This window comes from Hydractinia symbiolongicarpus, chromosome 7 (assembly GCF_029227915.1).
Source record: "Hydractinia symbiolongicarpus strain clone_291-10 chromosome 7, HSymV2.1, whole genome shotgun sequence".
Classification (NCBI taxonomy): domain Eukaryota; kingdom Metazoa; phylum Cnidaria; class Hydrozoa; order Anthoathecata; family Hydractiniidae; genus Hydractinia; species Hydractinia symbiolongicarpus.
The window spans coordinates 11,212,031-11,231,803 of NC_079881.1; the positions used below are offsets into that span (position 1 = coordinate 11,212,031).

Here is a 19,773-nt window from a genome sequence, read left to right on the forward strand (position 1 = left end):
TGGAGAAATCCACGGGGTCGCCCCCGTCGCGTTCGCTCGTCTTTTAAATTAACCCGTTGCAACAAAGTGGACAAAAATTTATCGCATTTGATATTCGTGCGTATTTTAAAAATTTCGTGTTTCCGTTACGGGACACGGCTTTCGCGGACACACAGACAGACGGAATACGGCTATTATTAAAGAGATAAAGTACTATATGATCGATGGATCATGCGATTACTTAAATAATACATTTCCCTGCATGAAAGAAGGTGAGTGGACTAAAGATTTCCTAAGAAGTTTACTAAAAGAAAATTGCTTTTAAAGATATCGAGATTTTTATAAAAAGAAAAAAAAATTATATTTTTCCTTTTTTCATCTTTTTCCTGTTAAAAAAATATGTTATTTAAAATTATAATAACAAACTTTCCAATGATACAAAAGTCGAAAATTCAACAAAAATTAGCGAGTCGGGTATTGTTGTTACTTCAAAAATGCATGAACATTTGCTTACTGCATTTTCTATAAGCATATTTTATACAGTTTTCATCGGCTGAAATGTGAAATGCAGAGTCTTCTTTGCACCTTTATTACAGTGAGAATCGTTTGTAAATTGTATCTAAGTTTTTAAGGTTCTGTGACTCAACGATTTCTTGATTAACCAAATGTAAAACTGTTACGAAAACACTACAGAAAAATGTAACCGAACTTTCTTTGCTACAAGATGTCTATTAGAGAAATTACTTTCGTAATTTTTGTTGGTTTGTAGATGTATTCATTGTCAAATAATGAGTACGAAGATATTAAGCTGTCAAATTTTTTCATTATTCACCTTACTCGTGCTTATCGGGCATCGATTTTCTACTGTTTTTAACAAATATTCGACTTATGTTTGACCGAATTCTTGATAGTCTGAAATAGTACACAAAGGGATCCAACAATGGATTCAATAGAAAAATACAATGTGCGATTTTCTCTGCATATGACGCCATAAATGTTGTTCTTTTAACAAAGTTGCGATACATGAGACAGCAACTAATGGGTAAGAAGCATAAAATGAAGGTCAATAATATCTTTGTTCCTGTCCTGGAAACTTTCTTCTTTGTTTTCAGAATATGGATCTGTGACAAACTACTGCATGGTACTTTTCTGCACATACTTTTTATTTCAAAGTATATCCTTATATGCATCATGGAAACAGTAACACATGATACAACTGCGAAAATTCCTGCTATATTTTCGTTTATTCGCCAATACTTCAATGAAATTGCACTTAATGAAATAATTAATACAATGGTCAATAGCCAAAGGCCAGTTACAAAGAGTAAAGTTCGTCTATTTGTCACACGCTTTTCGTAAAAAAACGGGTGAAGAATGGATAAATAGATATCTAGTGTAATACCAACTATTGCAAGCAGTGACATAGCAGCTAAAATATGTCCAGTTATATTGACCAACTTCAAAAGAAAGCATTCGTGCCTTGATTGGTGTATAGCCGCAATCCATGCTGCGCACCAAGTTGGCATGTATACGAAACCAGCTAACAAATCACTAACCGACAGCAAAATGTATACAATATCATTTGGAAAAAAAATTCTTGTGAACTTAACGATAGAAATTAGGTATATTGAATTGAATATTACTGTCAGCAAACTGCATGTTATGGCAAATGCAACTGTAACAGAATGAAAATAAAAATTAATCTCAACGCCTGCTAAATAGGTAATACAAGTCATACTTAAAGGAAACGTCGCGCTCTCCATCGGTGCCAATTCCAAATGGGAGTTATTCCTCTTATGTTACTCTTATAAGATGGTTTTTCTTCTGTTGTTGGAACAGACACAAAAATTTTCATTAGAATTCCTAACGTTTTTGTCGCAGCTGGACGACACGGAACATAAGAAACAAACTTATCACCACATGAATTATTCACTGCAAAATAACTTTCGTTTGAATGTTCTACCTGAAAAGATATTATCAAGATTCATCACTGCGATAAACATTTCCTTTAATCTAGGTGAAATGAAATAAAGAAGAGAAACAAACTAAAGTTTAAGGCGGTACGTGCCCATTGAACTTTCTATTGTTTTTAAATTCAATAGAGACATGCGCGAGCACTCTACCTAGGCTTTTTTTTGCGCAAAATCTGATGTAATGTAAGTTTCCCGTAGCCAAGAATAACTTACATCCTGCGAAAATGTCCAAATTAAAGCACTGTTTTCAGCTGTTAGAATTTAATATAAACGTAATCACACTTGTATGTACGTCTTAAAAAGTAGTCTGTTGAATATACGAGAGGAAATGAAAACTAATTTGTTAACCAAGTTTATATGCCTTTTGATTGCAAAGGGACTATTTCGTGCAATTTTAACACAAAGAAGCAATAGTGCAGCCATTTTGGATAAATACCCGTTATGGTATATAAAAAATATGTTTACCACAAATTTAAATAACTTCTTTTTATTTGAACGAATTTAAAATAGTTAATTATTGGTATTTTTATGAGGGTGGTTTTATGCTAAAAACACGTGTTTCAATACACCTTTTTCGAATTTCATAAATTATAATAATTATGACGTCATCCGAAATTTTATAATGGTTCTATGCTCTCAAATTATCATGACAAACTGAAGTTTTTAGATCAATGTAACATTCTGATTGGATTTTATTTAGATTTGAAGAAAATAATTATTTTGAAAATGAGGCTATTCTTGGAAAGCTCCGCTATATGAAGGGTTTGACCGTAACTTTCAGTTCGCAATTGAGGCACTTAACGAACAGAAATATTTACGAAATTAGGTAATTTGTTTTACCTATTGCTAGGGAACTTTGGGATAAAAATCATTTTTAGTATCAACCTTAATTGAGTTTGACATAATTAGGAAATGTTTGACATAATTAGGAAATTCGGGAAAGGTCTATTTCGCATAAATTATAATTATGAATATAGAATCAAGCAACAACATTGCGTAATTCTATATTGATTTTTGTTTTTTATTGTCATAGTTTTTTTCTATATATAAATATTTTTTGAGGGTGGCTACATATTTGACTCTAATAAGCACGTGTTTTGAAATTTAGCCAGCATGAGTTCTTACTTCTGTTAGTACATATTGGCCAGATTTTTTAATCTCCAAAAATTTTCTAGCTAAATACGTTTTTTAAAACTGGTTTCTACTAGTTACTAATTTCATGCTGGTTTATCTTATGTTTTTTATTTCCCAGCTAGTTAGCTAGCTAAAACATAAATAGGAGCAAACTCTACAGAGTGTAACAACATTTAAAATTTCAAGTCCCAAATTTTATATGCCGCCTGTAGGTATGGAAAGCTTCATAACTGACTGCCTTGTTGTGGTGTCCAGAAAAACTGAGAAGAATTTGAAAGGGGGAAAACCGTTATTTACTGACGATTAAAGATATTTTTAGCTTTCAGTAGCGAAAAAAGTTTAAGTTGAGCTGATAAAAATCAATAGTGAACATGAATCTGCCAAGATATCTAGAGGTGATAATAAAGTGGTGGCAGCGAAGTACAAAGATTCATGTAAAGCTATTGCTATCAAAATTGTATATAGCTAAGCTTATTACTTATTACTCACAAAACCTCGTAACCATAGTATATCACAGGATGGGGTTGCCAAAACAGTTTTAGAGTGAGAACCAATCGCTATGTATACGAAACAAAATAAAGAATCCCATTGAAAAGGATGATATAAATGCTTGAGTTATGTTCTGAGAGGTCCAACTATCAGCAAAACCTGAATGGATCAAAACTTCGGTCGACATTAAACACAAAGAACAATACAGCTATAAGACATAAGGCAAATATCTAACACAGCAGCTTTTGACATATCAGCAACTGTGCAATAAAAATGTTGAGATAGAAAATATTCTTGTTGTCAGTTTCAAAGTCAAACTCAGAAAACTCTTTTATCATCCCTTTAGGAATTACAATCGTTTCGTAGGGCAAGTCTCATTGTCTTCATTCGGAGTTACAAAGACTAGCCAGATGGTTGGAAATTTTGCAAATTCAAGAGTTTAGTTGATGTTGAAAAACAATGCAAATTATGTATTATAAAATCTTATCGTTAGTTATGATCGTTAATGCAAACAAAAAGAATAAATTGACAAAAATCATTTGGAGGGAAATTCCACCTCTGTCCCGTTGTATTACTGTTGTTGCCATAGATCTTTGCAAATAGTCAATTTCTGATTTAATTATACTTGCACGTTAATAAGGCAAGTTCTTCTATTTTTATTCGTCACTGCACAACGTTTCAAATGATAACCATAGCAAACAATAAATTTGCCTCTGTACCCCTTCCCCCTAGCCATTATAATATTATTGTTGATTTGAATCTGGACATGGTTACTTATCAATAATCAATCAGAACTCGTTTACTTTATTTAAAAAATGCACCGTTGCATGTACGTGCGTTTTTAAGGTTCCAAAAATCACTAACGTACGTGCATTTGATGACCATTAAGCGAGTCAAAATGTTGTTGTTAACAGCACTTGTATCTTCGATTGCTATAGGGTTGAGGTGTATTGTTTGACAGTTGGGATACTTTTGTTATTACAACATGGTAGTGATATCGATAAATGGATTGGCTGTTGAAAGGATTCTGAAATTTTAATTGTTGACATGGAGAAATATTCGTTAGTGAAGTTCATTATGTAGTTTTCAGCAAGAAAATACGTCTTTGAGCATTTTTCAGCCGAATTTGGATGATATAGATCATTTATTCTAGTAATCAGGGTGTGTGGTATACGCAGGAACGTTTAGAAAGAGAAATTTTTGATTATTGTAACTAGTACACAGGAAATGTGTCACAAATAATAATTTATTACAACTTTCTTCATTTATTAAACTATGTTTTAAACATTATCACATTTTTTGTTTTGATTAAAGAATTGGTTAATTTATACAACAATTATTTAAGAATCACTAGTTTAACGCTAAAAACGCTGATTCTATGGTAGCCTAGTGCGTGAGGTCTTATTTCAAACCCTAGCCGATTCATGGCAGGACTATAAAATTGCGAATCTATCCTTTCTACTTAGCGTTCAGCTTAAGAATAGGATTGATATCTTAGGCGGTTGTCCAGCTGAGCGATTGTTGTGTTGGCACGGCTTTCTCGCTGGAATAGAAGCTTTAAATGCACTAGGACCTTCTTCGCAGAATTCTCATTGATAGCAATGCCAATAGGAACTGAAGACGCTTTCCAACCACGAGGCTTAAACCAACAAGTATGTTTCTTTTTGAGTGTCTCTCTTAACCACTTAACCACATGCGTAAGTGGTTAAGAAAATAAGGTTGAATGGCAGAACACGATTTCAGAAGTGGTGCGGTAAGTGAGGCAAGGATAGCATGGGAAATTTTGAGAAAACCGGTTAAATCGGTTAAATCGGGTTGCCCACCGGGGTCAAAACCAAAAGTTAACTTGTTTAGTAAGCAACTTTTCCATATGTTTTTAAGCTCTTACTTTTTACTTGCTCTCCAGAAATGAAACAGTAACAACTTCGTTGTTTTTTAAGAATGTCGTTATTAAAAAACATAAAAAGGAAAACATTACAAATGAGAAAAAAAAAAAAAGATTAATTGACAAATGATACCCTCTTATTAAATCTTTTAATGTTAGACTGAAGCACGTGGTGGCTTCATAATTTAAATAATTTAGTTGTCCAATGTTCATTAGTAGCCATTTTTTATTTTTAAACTGACTTAGAGAATAATTTAAGTCGTGCATTGAAACGAAAGAGAATGTAGCATAAAGTAAATTAAATAAAAACACTACTTATAAAACAAACCACCCAAAAAGGGTTTAATTAAAATACAAAAAGGGTTTAATTAACCAATGACACCAGCATTGTAGTCGTTGTAATTCCCCTAAAAATAATAAAATTCAATTAGCGACCTCTTAATTTTTGAGTTTTCTAAAGTTATGAAAGAAATGCAAGATGTGAAAACTGATAATGGTTCATAGTAATCGTACAATAGAGATTGTTCTCTGCCCCCTAAAGAAAATGCTCCAATTCTTTAAACCTGTTTTTTTATTTGAGGCGGGGGGGGGGGGGGGGTAATTTTACCGCCTTTATTGGGTTATTTTCAATATATTTTGATATTGTATGACTCTCACCTTTTGTGAGAAGATATGGAAAGTTTTATGGTCATTACTAAATTTAATGTTTTCGGATTTTTTTACATTTTGTCGGTGCTGGTTGCAATTTTTTTTTATTATTATCATTTTTTTGATATAACACTTCTATCATACAGTATTAAAAGAAACATTTCTTCGTATCTACATATACTTTTTCTTGATATGTTAATGTTAAAGTAGACATATGTAAGTGAAAAGGTGAAAAACCCGAAACAATTGAAAAAATCTGGTGTTTTTTAGGAGGTAAAAATGACAGAAAAAAAAATTCCATTTTGCTTAGTTGATATGTCAATTTTTATCGTTTGTCCTTCGTTGAATTTAAATGGTGTAGTAAAATTACTTACTACACCCTCTTAAAAAACACGTACTCCCACCTCTCTCCCACCCTTAATAGAGTAAAAGGCTTGCATAGCCGAAGAGAGAATAGAAGTTTACTTTACAGTAGTCTGTAGGTTTTTGAGGCCATAAGCCATTTGGTAGCATTTTCAGCAATGTGAGAATATCCTAATACGGAGTAATGAATAAAAACCAATTATTAAAAACTTACTAGTGCCAAATATTAGAAGGTCGTTTGCCATTTTCTATTATCCAAGTTTCGCCAATGTGTCTCGCACCGTTTGAAGTTTACCTTGAATGTCATGCAACTTGTCATTAAGAGCTTCTTTCTTTGGTTCTAAACAATGATAATAAATTCACGGTTAACGTAGCACTTGCACTTTTAACTAGTGTTGAAGCACCAAAATTTGCTTTGTCGAAATATTATACGTATGATCTTATTATTTGTATTGTTATATCTACTTTTTTTCCTTTTAAATGTTTAACTACTCAAAGTGGACATATAGTTTATAGGAAAACGGATTAAAAAACTCAAACGCTTTGAAAAAGTCGTATAGAAAAAATGAACAATTAGTTTCATACCTGCATTGTATGATTCCGCATCGTTAGCTTGAGTAGCAGGACAACCGCCAGCTGACAGCTTCAGGTCATCAATGTCAATAGTGTCACTGCCTTTCATTGTTTTGATACCAACCTATGGTTATTATTATATTTAATTTTTTATACGCCCAGTGAGTTTTCCCACGCAACTTAAGTTTGGTTGATGATAACCTAACAACAGTACAATATCGCAATTATCTTTAAGCAACTAACTAAACAGATATCGTAAATCCTTTGTTAAACGCCCGGGCGTTTATTTAATTTTTAATTGCCAATAAAAGCAGCGCCTATTTGATTGGCACAGAAATTTGTTGCATAACATTGTGTTTCCGAAAAGAGACAATGCTATAAAAAATGCTGCATAACATTAAAGCTACTCTAATTCAGGGGTGGATCGTTATTCGAAGGGGCGCTTATAAATTATTTTGACAATGGGTGCTCATTCAAGCGAAGCGTATAATCGAGGATTTTAAACTGTTACAACAATGATTTAAGGTGTCTTAACCAATCAGATTTTTATTGTTTAGTTCTGCTTCATTGGACATTTGATTTTTATGGGAAAATTGGAGTATTTCTAATTGTTCTAGAAACTTTAGCTTGTTTTTGCAATGCTAGCTATTCCCAATTTATAATACATTTTACAGTTGCTGTGCTTAGAAGTTTAAGTTCTATCTAGCTTAAACTGAAGATGAAGAGTGATCAGCCTACCTTAAAAAATCGTCCACACTTTGAATGGAACTCCACGCGATACGTTCTAAAAACTTCAGTAGCGTTCAAGCCAAGTGTTTCATTCATGCATTGGTAATCTTTGTTTCCGTAGATTGAAGCTTTCAATGAAACTTCAACAGATGTAATTGGTGGCGTTTGCACGCCACGTCGTCGATACGAAAATGAAACGCAGTACTTCTTATCGCTGCATTCTCTCCATGAGCATGTACAGTTTAATGTTGCGAAATTTCTAAGATACGCGTATAAAGTAACGCTTCCATCCCTGGGTGCTCTCCTGATACATGTTCTTCTTCCTCCTCTTCTTCTTCTTCCCCACCACCATGCACCCGAACTTCTGCTGTATTCCACGCATCTTGTACGAGGCAAATAAGTTATATATCCTAAATAAAATCACTGTGTTGTGTATGGACCAACAGCAATTGCAATAGACAAATGTAGATGTTTTTGTGCTTGGAGTTAAAAATTGGTAAGGCTGTTAATTTATTTTTTGTGCAGTCACTAAAACTAACAATATCATGTGGAAGATGTTTAGTGTGCGCTAAATTTTGTTTAGTTTAACAAATTTTTAAAAACTAGTTATGTATAGTTCCTAAACCTAAAAAATACTACACAAACAATGACATTACGTAGTGTAAAAAATATAAGGCTGTTTTAGATATAAACAACGTGCTTTGTTTACCTAGAATTGCACGTACATTTTCTTTACTTGAAGAAATGATACAAAAAGCTTACTGTTATTCATATCTCCCATAAGGCGAAACTGGTTGTATTTGCACCTCCACGATCTTCTATATGCGTTGTAGTCGCAACCTACAGTTAATAAAGACGTAAAAATTGAATTATGTTATATGAATATGATATATATTAGATACTATAGGTAGATTGTTTACTTCCTAAAAGCATTCCAGTTGTTGGAGCAACTGTTCGAGGTGTGGCCGTGTTGATTTTTGGTGTTGTTCTCATTGTTGTTGTTGTTGTTGTGGTGGTAGTGGTGGTGGTTGGGGCGGTGGTGGTGGTGGTTCTTACAGGAGTTACTGAACAACTATATAAGTTGTTGATTTGTTGTATATCGATTGCTGATGGACCAACCCTTTGACCAATTGTAACTCCACTTTGCAATGGTGTTATTGTTTCCTGATTATTACTGGAAAAATCCCTGGCTCCATAATGCATAACTGATCCATAATCATATGGCTGCAGAACAAACCGGATAATAAAAGGAAAATATGAAGAAAATTATTTGTAATATATTCTTGCAGAACTTGTCGAATTTAGGACTTGTGGTCTTAATTTATTTGGTTAGATCCAACGTCTTAAAATGCTACTTTTTGCAGACGTCAGCAATTCCATTTTTATTTGCTAATTTTGCAACAACGAGAACGTCTCATAACAGGTGTACTTTATCTCAGAGAAAGAGAATTAAGTTCTAGGGGACAAAAATCCTGATGTTGGACCTAACAAAAATAATTAGGGATCAAAAACCTCAGCGGAATGGTATTTTAAAGACCTTTGTCCTATGGGAAGAAGGCATAAAACATGATTTTTGAGTAATGAAAAATAAAATAATAAAATCATATTCCAAATCAAAAACAAAACCATGAAGGTGCCAACATACCGTATTGGAGGGTCGTGTGTTCAATTTGTCGAAATTATGTTCCAATCCTAAAATTAAAAAATTAAAAATAAAAAAATAAAAATCAAGATAATATAAATTAAGTATTTTTTTCTAATTTGCGCAATCCTAGCAGCGAATAATTGTAGCATTTCTTCGGTTATGTTTACTATGACACAATATATTTACCTTGCTGTATATTTTGACGGTTTATTCTGACGTATGAATCTCTGTCGCTTCTCTGGTGTTCATGAGAGAAACCCATAGCATGCATCATTTCGTGCAATACAATTCCTAAGAGGTAAAAATTGTATACACTGAAGGCGAAGCTGCTCTAGTACATTTCATTTACTATAGCCATGAGCGTTAGCGGATTAAAGCTTCGAAAGCTAACTTTCAAGTTCTTGTCATAAGTCTTAAAATGGCTTCAATCCGTCACAATTTTTCAGCATTTTTACATTGAAAAAATGGACATGCAATATTCATATTCAAAACAAGTGAGAACATGTGTAAGAAATAACATATTCTTTTTACTTTTATTTTGTTAGTAATATAGCTCCTTCGAAGTGAGAGCAAAGGGGTCCATAAATAAGCCACCCGATTTTAATTTCATTTCTGTCTTAAAAGATTAATCATTAAATAATATTACACAATTTATTCTTTATTACACCAATTAAGAACAAACAAAAAAGTTAATAAATACCATCGTTGAATAGCACACAGCCATCAGCTAAATTGATTGGCTGAGGTTGGGGAGCAAAAACTTTCCCGACAAAGCTTGAGCATCTAAATAAAAGAAATTATATAGTTAACAAAATAAAATCATTTTGTAACTTCCGCTACAGGTCAACAGAGAATAAAACTTATCAGAAAATTATTGGCAAGAGGTTGTCCATATTTACACCGTGACCTTTTTTCTGTAGGTATAATTGGGAAGATGATTTAAGTCTTTTTTCTTTGATTATTTGATTGGAAAAAAAATTACTGGTTTCTTATATTAGAAGATAAGATTTGTACCAAAATCTAAGATTTGGACCAAAGCATAACATGTTAAAACTAACTAAAGTCGGCAAAATAACAGTAACTGCTGGTTTAATTACATATCATCATTCCAATTGTCAATATCACTAACTTAGTCTCTCATTAAAGTGGCGCAGCTTTGAAAAGTTTTACCAATTTGGTTCTCAGTTGAGTTAAAAAAAACTGGTACCACCAGGCGTTCCCATGTGCTTTGGCTTTAGAAAGTTAAATAAACCCGATATCAACAGTATGCTATACTTGCCAAGTAAATTGTAGTACGTTAGGGTACACTGCAAAATTAAAAATTTTATGAAGACATTTTTAAGAACGTAACACTAAAAATATATATAGACAAGCAGCAGCATATCCGAATCAATGATTTAGGTCTATTGCTATAGCATAACCTTTTTTTCTCGTTAATAAGATTTATTTGCTTTGAAACATTGTTGAGCAGGATCTCCCGTTTTAAACCACTATTTAGCGTAGCCATCAATTATTATTAAGCAGATTCGCCCGTTCTGAGCCATGATTAAGTGAGACTGCTCTGTTGTTTTTCTAATTCGTGAAATTTGATAGATTCATACATAATGCATATAATGCGCTACGTGGCATCTTATAATATTTAAGTTAAAGCTTTCGCGAAAACAGAAAAATTGGACCTTTCCTTCTCACAAATAACATAACATGCTAAATAAATAAATAAATAAATGTCGATAATGCAAGAACTCCTACAAAAAACTTATGCTGACTGTCATGAATATATTTAAAAATTCTTTAGGATGGAGTTTTTTAGTATTCTTGTTATATCTGTGTATAGGACGAATTGTAATTGAAAATTATATTTTTATACATATCATGGAATCTCTTTTTTTAATGTGAAAAACTCAAGTGATTGTAAAAAACGTATACTTTGCCAGATCACTGCAGAAATAATAAAGAAAATGAAATAGACTTACCCCTCGGAGTTACGAAAGGTAACATATTCAGTCTCTGTTGTTCTTGGTCTCCATACATTTCTATTACAGGTGATAAGACTATTCATGACTCCAATCAATCTCACGAGTCTTGTGTATTTATCAGTTCGAGGATCAACTTAAACAAAATGCAATTGGAAAATGAAATCGTTAAGGTCATTTGTTTACATTTTTCTCACATCTGCTGAACTAACGAGCTCGGTATTACCACCAAAGGAAGTAAATTTTATGAAAAATGACCAAACAGAAGATAATATTTTGAAGTTTTATTAACAAAATGAGCAAAATGATTATTAAATTCTGTAATAATTCACATTGTTTGCGATATAAGAAAATAGATTGTTAAGAAAGTCGTGCTTCATTGTGATTGTCACAACAAAATTTCGCTACAAAAGCATTTTCTATTTAACAACAATTAGCAACGTTCATATAAAGAACAAAAGACATTTATTGGATAAGAAAAGAGAAGAAATCCTCAATTCTAAATATCATGCTCTCCAACAGTTATAAATTAAAAATCATGATAAACCATATCTAAATAAATCTAAGCAAAATCTTACTTGAACTTTCAATCACGTAAGGTATAATGAGTTCACCGCTAGCTGATTTCGGCCAAGGGGTAACATTCACACCAATAGCTCTTTTTTTCCCTTCGTCTGCTTGGTCCTTGTCTCCTTCGAACATTTCCTCTTTGTTCATATAGCCTATGAAATTATATTTCGTTATGCATTCATTTTTTTTAAATAGACAAAATGCACAAGATTGATGGAAGTTGGAAATTTCAATAACAATATGATTTTTTTATCGTTTGTACAGAGATGACACAAATTTTTCTTGGTAAGGCACAATATCTGCACAAATAACTTCCTAAATACATACCATTTTTTTGATTAACCCAGTTTTCATTTTTCATATTATTAGACGGGCCATCTAAAGAAAAATTAAAATGTAGAGGCAACAATGCTACTCATTGGACAGGGTGGGGCAGGGGGGGGATTAAGAAAATGCCACATTAAAATCTCTTTAGACCTATTGGTAACAATAGTTTTAATTTTTAATGTAACAGCTACTTGGTGTTGGAGTCTTTTTTTTTAAATTTGGAGTTTTTTTAAAATGTGACAATAAAGTACTAGGGAGACGCAACGGAATTTTGAAATACAATTGCTAACCGTTTGACTGTACGCCATTTTTGATTTCCTGGACCTCATCTTGGATACTGTGCAATAAACTGCTTAGATCATCTAAAATTCAAGAAAAATGTACGATTAACGACTGATTTATCTCCACACTGTCTTAGTTTTTTTGACTTCTCTCATCTGAGTTTTTGCTTAGGAATACTAATCTAACACGTAAATCTCAATGACATATCCAAAGAAATGAATTTCAAGGCAGTACCCTGAAAAAGTAATCGTTTCGTAGGAGAGAGGGAATGAGGAACAATCTAGAAAATGCAATGACATGGAACAAGAAAAGGGCTTTAAAGTGGCTACGGAACGGCTGCTGGTTTTTGACTTCAGTGACTTACACGAAAGTCGAGCTGATGGCGGCGAAAAACAAAAATGGCTATTTTTCCTGGCATGTATGTAATTTACAGACATATAGTTTTTATCTTCTCCAGCCTTAGTCACGTTTTCATTCAGAATGAGTCTTGATGAAACATTTCTTTGCAATATACTTTTTAAAAAAAATATTGAACCAGCAAGCAAAGTGTGCTGGTCTGTTCATTGCGCAAAACGCGTTTGCTGGATTTTTAATATGTGCGCGGGATATACGGAATGTGAGCATTTTAACCGGTTCGTAGCCCCTTTAATGTCCAACTAAAAATTATCGGGCATTTTATGACAATGTGGGACATACCATGCAACGGTTTAACCAAATGATTTTGGCAACAGCATAGATGAAATAAACTTTAGTTTTAAACTTTCTCAGAACTTTAGTGAAAAAATCATCTTGTCCCTTGTGTACTACAGTACGAATTAAGCTGTTAAAAGCAGATGGAAACTTTCATGAAACATATCATCCTTACTTCCATGGATATGCTGTATGAGAAATATTCCGTATCTAAAATTTGGCTATATTCACTTGCTCGTAAGCACACTGTTTTAATATCTCTTCGTATTCAAATTCTGCTACACACATGTTTGCTTAAAACCATAATGTCTGTTTTCAACCTTTGTAATTTTTATTCCCTTTAAAAAAGTGTTGTGCTGAATCACTACTATGAAGAGGTCATCAATTACATACAAGTTGTTAAAAAGTTTGTGTTGGCGGAGATAAAACGTCCCATTTTTTAGGATTAATTAGTTTCGATAGATAAATTAATTTCAGACTTGACTAGGCGCCGTTGCCATGACATAAAATTGACTCATTCGCCACATAAATGGTCGGTTATACATTAAAAAGGTTTCTTCTCCACAGATGTTTTGTTAAAAAATACTTTCGAATGTTTAGCAAATTTGAGGCTTAATAACATGGAAATGCATTAGTAACTTTAGGGGCCACCTGGGATCGAAACTGGAGCAATTTCTCAAAGCTTGACCTATCCTTCTATTTTAGAATCATTAATAAGGTCATCAAATTTTACCTGCAAAATGTTTTCTTCCCTAGTCAAGATTCGTGCTCAAAATCTCATTAATTTATTACTCTCTGTGATTGGCATCAGAAAAACTTTACACTTTAAACTTACAGCGTTTGGGCTTTAGGCGAGATTTATAACTCCTGTTCTAGTTATTAAATCCGCATATTAACGGATAAATCTAGACAATCCAAAAATGCATATCATCATATCATATGATTACAATGGAATTTAATTTTTACAAATAATTGCATAAAGATTGACGCAAAGAAAAAGCAAAACTTGTTTGTAAAAAAATGATGTCATACGTTTTTTTTGTACACATTTTAAGTTCCGCCATGATCTAGATTTTTAAAGTAGATGGTTAGTCGAGATTTTTTAACACCATGAATATTTGCATTAAACTTAAATAAAACAAATTTAAGTAACGCGAACATAACGGACACTATTTACTCAGTAACGCTCATTTAGACGGCATAAATGCCAAAATATTATTAACCGCCCGCTTTCAATATAGAGTTATATACCATCATGCATTGCGCAGGCCAAAATATCGTTCACGGTCCACCATTTGGAAATCTTTTGAATACAGCGAACAAGGAAGTTGTAGATCAAAAAATAGTCAAACGAGAAAGGAAAAGTTTTGAAAAAAGTTTTGATTTTGAATTGATTGTCTCACGTCCAAAATCTAATCTTGAAGAGAGTGAATTAAACAAAATTGTAAATGATAGCAAATCAAAGAGAACAAAAATTTTCTAAAATTTTAGAAATGGACTCCAAAAACAAACAATCTGATCCTAAAAATCAAAGTTAAAATTAAGATGCAGCTGACAAAAAGCACGAAAAATGACCCTGGCAGTCATAAGCAAAGCAATAAAGATGATAGTAATATGCAAACGTACAAATCTGCAGGCTCACCTTTAGATCCGGTCAGCGCTTTTAAGCTTTACCTCTGCAAGCTTCATCCTCATAATCAAAGTTTATTAGCAAAAGCTCGAAAATCATTTGCTTAGGACATTTCACAAAATTTTTTACCGGTAAGAACATCCTTGTGAATGCAATGAGAAGAATTTTATCTAAAACTGGTCTAATTCAAGTTTGTACGAATCATTGCATAGAGCGACGACCGTAAAAAAATTGTACCAAGCTGGTGTCGATGCGTAGCAAATTTTTTGAATTATAAAAAATGAAAATGACGCTGGTACACTATATTTTTTTCCGGCTCAGATGATCCGAAAAGAAAGGCATCTCGAATTCTTTCTTCTGCACAACAACCCAATTGTTCCTATGGCTGTTCCAGCTTCCCAACACAAATAAGTAAAATTGAACAAAACTTCGAGTTTGATGCAATCAGTTACGCAAAATGCCTTTTTTTAAACATTTAAAATTAGATTGATTTTTTAAAGCATGATTGAGAGAAGTTTTAAATGTTAAAAAAGTAAAGTTATTCGACAGAACATTGTTTTAATATTAGTAGTAATAGTAATGGTGTTTATTTAATCGGGCGTTGAAACCCTTGGATTTTGATTTATCGCCCGACAATGTCATTTACGCCCGATGCAAAGCATTATTGTTATATTTCTAAATTTGGCGTTAATTTTGTGCTTTATTAATTTCTTGGAATAAGATATAATTATTAATTTGGATAACATATTTTTTTCAATACTGACTCTACTCTACTGACTGTAATGAAGAAGTAGAGTTAATGATAGATAAAATTATCTTCGTTTGAGGTACGAATTAGGTAATAAGCAAAAATATGCAATATACACAACACACGTTCAATTAGATTTTTATATCTGATAGAAAATATTTTCGTTTCTACATCTGCAAAAATGGCTGACTCACAGTTTGTTGCCAAAAGATAAAGTTGTTCTGTTATACTCAATCAATATGTTTGTATACAAATGTCAATTTATGCGTCATTCCCGCTGATATACTTAGTTTCACTTCCTGCTTTCATCGGACTAAAATCAACACAGCTTTTATTGAAAATTGCGAAATATTTTCAGCAATGATACGTCCTTATTTCCATTACAACGTGTCCCCAACGTCCGTAATCATTGTTAACCGATAGACGTGGAACATGTTCAACAGATTTGAAAATTCACTTAAAATTAATTTAACTAACTTATTTACTTAGATCCAAACTCTTAAAATGTGTCAATTGTTACTGACACCAGCAGGATTATTTTCTAAATTTAGCGCGCTACTAGCAAATTTTAAATGCTTCCACCTATTTCTTGATTGGGAACAAGTCAAGATTTTGTGCCCTGCTGTCTATGAAGTAATGAAAATTTGCCACGTTCGGTTAAATTTCCACAATAACAAAGAAAACTAACATAAAAAACCTCGCATTTAAGCAAAAACATGTATATATACTAACACAATAGGTCAAATCATACCTTGTTCTTTGTCTTTCTCAAGCTGTTCATGAAGCGTCTTTGCCTCGATTTGCCAAACAACGAGGCAGGCGACAAGAAACAGGGTAGAAATTTTCATATCACCAGTGATATATGTACTTCTTATATATTTTGTACTAAAACGAAAACAGAACATTTTATACTAAACGTGTTTAAAAAAAAAATAGATATGCCACTTTTGAAAAATCAGATTTAGAAAAGAAAAAAAATCAGAAAAGTTAGATTCGCAAGACATTTGAACACGAATAAATTCAGAGACTTTGTACCAAATAGAGAGAAAAAATTAAATTTCTCTATCATTTACCTTTGTGGTGTTACTCTGAAGAATAAAAAGCTTTTGTGTCGACTTTTTATATTATGTATCATAAAAACCTGACAATCGTAATAATAAAAGAAAATTATTTGATATATTCGAATCCTTAAAAATTATAAAATAAATAACATGTTCTAATACTGAAACACGAAAAAAGTAAAAATAAATATAAAAATATATATATAAATATAAAACTACATATGCTATCAGTTAATGCCAAAAGAAGTAAGGCTTGGCATTTGCAATACAACTTTGATAACGAATAAAACATGTGAGACTGTTATTTGCTTTTTGATCATTTTTCTCGAATGTAACTTTTCAACCTAAAGTTATATTTGTTCGTTATGTCTAATGCTTACTAGCTATAACATTCTCTTATACTCCTATCCAAGTTTCACTTCCTTTAAATAAATTACAAAAATTTTTATTAACCTTTTTATATACTTTTGTACTTTTTAATTCCCTTTTTTTATCTTTTGTCGTTGATTGAAAGATTTTTAGAAAATAGGTATTATCTTTATACTCCTCTTTATTGCTTTAAATTGTGTTAAAAAGAGGCTGGTCGCTTTCGAACCTTTACTTTGTTGGAGAGCCTTATTATCTGGACGCCGTCATTTAGATAAATTTATGTTATCTCATATTTCGAATCCAAATATTCGAATGTTTAAAAGGTGAGTGAGTTTTCTGGAATTTGATGTCATTGTTCCTTACTTTGTGTAAAAATTGCGTCATTGCACAATTCCATATTAATTTACTTATCTCAAAAGATCTTAAGATTTAATTCAAGCAATAAAGGCATGTAGTCTCACAAAGCATGTAGTATGGTTTTATTGAAATTGTGCTGATTCATTGTTACATGGTAGTTTTGATTCAAATCAGCATTCATTCTAACTAAATCTCGTGTCAATAAAAGAAGAATGTTGAAGAATCAACCCACTCATTTAAGTATATCAGCTCAAGGTCTTTAGAAAGGTTTCTAATAACGTTTGGAAATTTGTTTTGATGTCAAAAATATTGAAAAAGCGACCACCAACGGTATATTACGTTGACAAGACTTATAATCTAATGTTGACATATTTTCTCTGGTCAGGTAAAAGCGATATATAGGTAAAATAAATAAAAGCATCTTATGTCGTGGCCGAAAACCTAAGCTAAGGTAACAGAAGGTTTTTAAACATGATTTTTTTATTGTTTTTATAGTGTTGTTGTTTTCCAATTACATGCAAATGTATGTATGTTTGGAACGTATGTATATTTGGCAACATTCAAAATTTATAGGTCGAACACTGCTACGTTATTAAATGTAAGACATTCACATTATTGTGAAATCATTAACCACATCTCAGAGGCTTTTGTCATTGGGAGACATATATAGCTATCTTTTAAACAACTTTACCAAAGAAGATATAAAAAATAAACCCTTAAATTCTCAACTATTACAATAACCACAGTAATTTTTTTAATGTGATTTTAAATTGTTAGCTCAAGTAATATTTTCTTTTTTTTTTCTTTTCCGAGTATGATTAATGACCTAGAACAACTTTCTACCAACATAGAAGGGTCCTGAAAAGGGTTTCCTATCAAATTTAAAGTTACCATTTTGGGTTACGACATTTATTCGAACAAGGCAAGCACCCACACATGCAACCGACAAAACCAGCTTATGGTTAATGATTCAGAGACTTTTATAGTCTGCAGGGTAACTCCATCAGGAAAAAAAACCTAGGATGTTCCGCAATGGAAACAATCATTTACCCAAACCAACCAGTCGGTTTCATTAGATGAGCTTTGAAAAATACATGTAATTAAAAACAAGCAAAAGAAAAATGTGATCATGATATTCATTCCCATGGGTTGTTTTATAATGGTAAAATTAGTATAAAATCTCCTAAAAATCGCCAAAAGCTCTTGATGTTTGAAATTTCGGTGATGTCTTTGCTTTAAACATTACAAAGATGTTAAAATTATTTTGGCGCTGTCACTCTCACTGAGTTATGTTACTCAAATAAACTGAATAATTCAGTTTATTTTCAAAAATATACTGAATCTGTGCAGGTCTGGAGTATTATTGCCTATATTGTAGTATCAAGGTAAATAGGAAACCTTTCATTAAGTTTCAACTTTTTGTTTCAGTAAAAGTTTTCATAATGATGCTAATTGAAAGTAGACCTTTAAAAAAGGAAGGAAGTAACGGATATGTGTCATCTAATTAGAATGACGGTCATCAATTTTAAATGGATTTTTTTAAATGCTTTTATTTTCTTTCTATATGGATACTGATAATAAAGATTTCGTAAACAATCAGTTTACTAAATTTTCTCTCGGGTGCTTCATAAAGTATGCAATAAGCATTTTGCGTGACTTTTCCCTAGACTTTTTCATTTGCAAGAAGTAATTTAGATTGTGAAATTATAAATAAGTCTTATACATCGAATCATCCAGTTTGGATGAAGACTACATACAGCAATATAATTTTTGACAATTGGAGCTTTTATAATCATCACAGTTATGTTTTTATTTATTTTTATCACATCTTTCTGACAAACACAAAAAACAACTATTTTTTTGGCGAACATTGGTATTTTGCGCTGTATAAAATCCGAAAGAGAGAAAGCAGTATTGAACTGTGAATTTATATTAGAAGCGCTTCTAACAGCGCATGCGCGTAATTTACGCACTGATTGCAGTGCAGAATTCGAAAAGAAAATTTGTTTCCCGAAATCACTTTTGTTCAACCGCCTTATTATCTACGTAATCTCTTCAAGACTTAGAATGATATTTAAGAATTAAAATTTAGTGAGTGGAGTCATCTTCAGTATTCGTACGTATTTACAATTTCCAATATACTCCATATTATATAATTACAACACAACTCAGGTTGCAACTCCACAATTTTTTACCGACTTTCCGTCTATACTTCTTAATAGTAACACAATTTTCAAAAAAAAATCTTCTTAGCTCAGGATTGTTTTTTTTTCAGTTCAGCATTAACTTTCTAGCCGCTTGTGTGTAAGACTTATTGCCTTGCTGAGATTATACATTTGAGTTTTATA

The 19,773-nt window shown here is 32.2% G+C and overlaps 2 protein-coding genes across 2 annotated transcripts; both read right to left on the reverse strand.

The window, feature by feature from the left end:
* Window positions 1-430: 430 nt before the first annotated feature.
* LOC130649552 (adrenocorticotropic hormone receptor-like) lies at window positions 431-1,743 on the reverse strand. Its single transcript, XM_057455849.1, has one exon. The coding sequence runs from the start codon at window positions 1,740-1,742 to the stop codon at window positions 813-815; it is 930 nt and encodes a 309-aa protein (XP_057311832.1). The 5' UTR covers window position 1,743; the 3' UTR covers window positions 431-812.
* A 3,997-nt stretch (window positions 1,744-5,740) lies between these two features.
* LOC130649550 (uncharacterized) lies at window positions 5,741-16,788 on the reverse strand. The gene is made up of 15 exons (XM_057455844.1): window positions 16,712-16,788; window positions 16,390-16,523; window positions 12,579-12,650; window positions 12,289-12,339; window positions 11,970-12,113; window positions 11,392-11,527; window positions 10,119-10,201; window positions 9,605-9,709; window positions 9,419-9,465; window positions 8,694-8,997; window positions 8,536-8,613; window positions 7,783-8,183; window positions 7,057-7,168; window positions 6,686-6,811; window positions 5,741-5,867 (listed from the first exon to the last, which is right to left on the reverse strand). Exons 1-14 carry the CDS (start codon window positions 16,771-16,773, stop codon window positions 6,723-6,725), a joined length of 1,818 nt encoding a protein of 605 aa, XP_057311827.1. The 5' UTR covers window positions 16,774-16,788; the 3' UTR covers window positions 5,741-5,867; window positions 6,686-6,722.
* Between the last annotated feature and the right edge of the window lie 2,985 nt (window positions 16,789-19,773).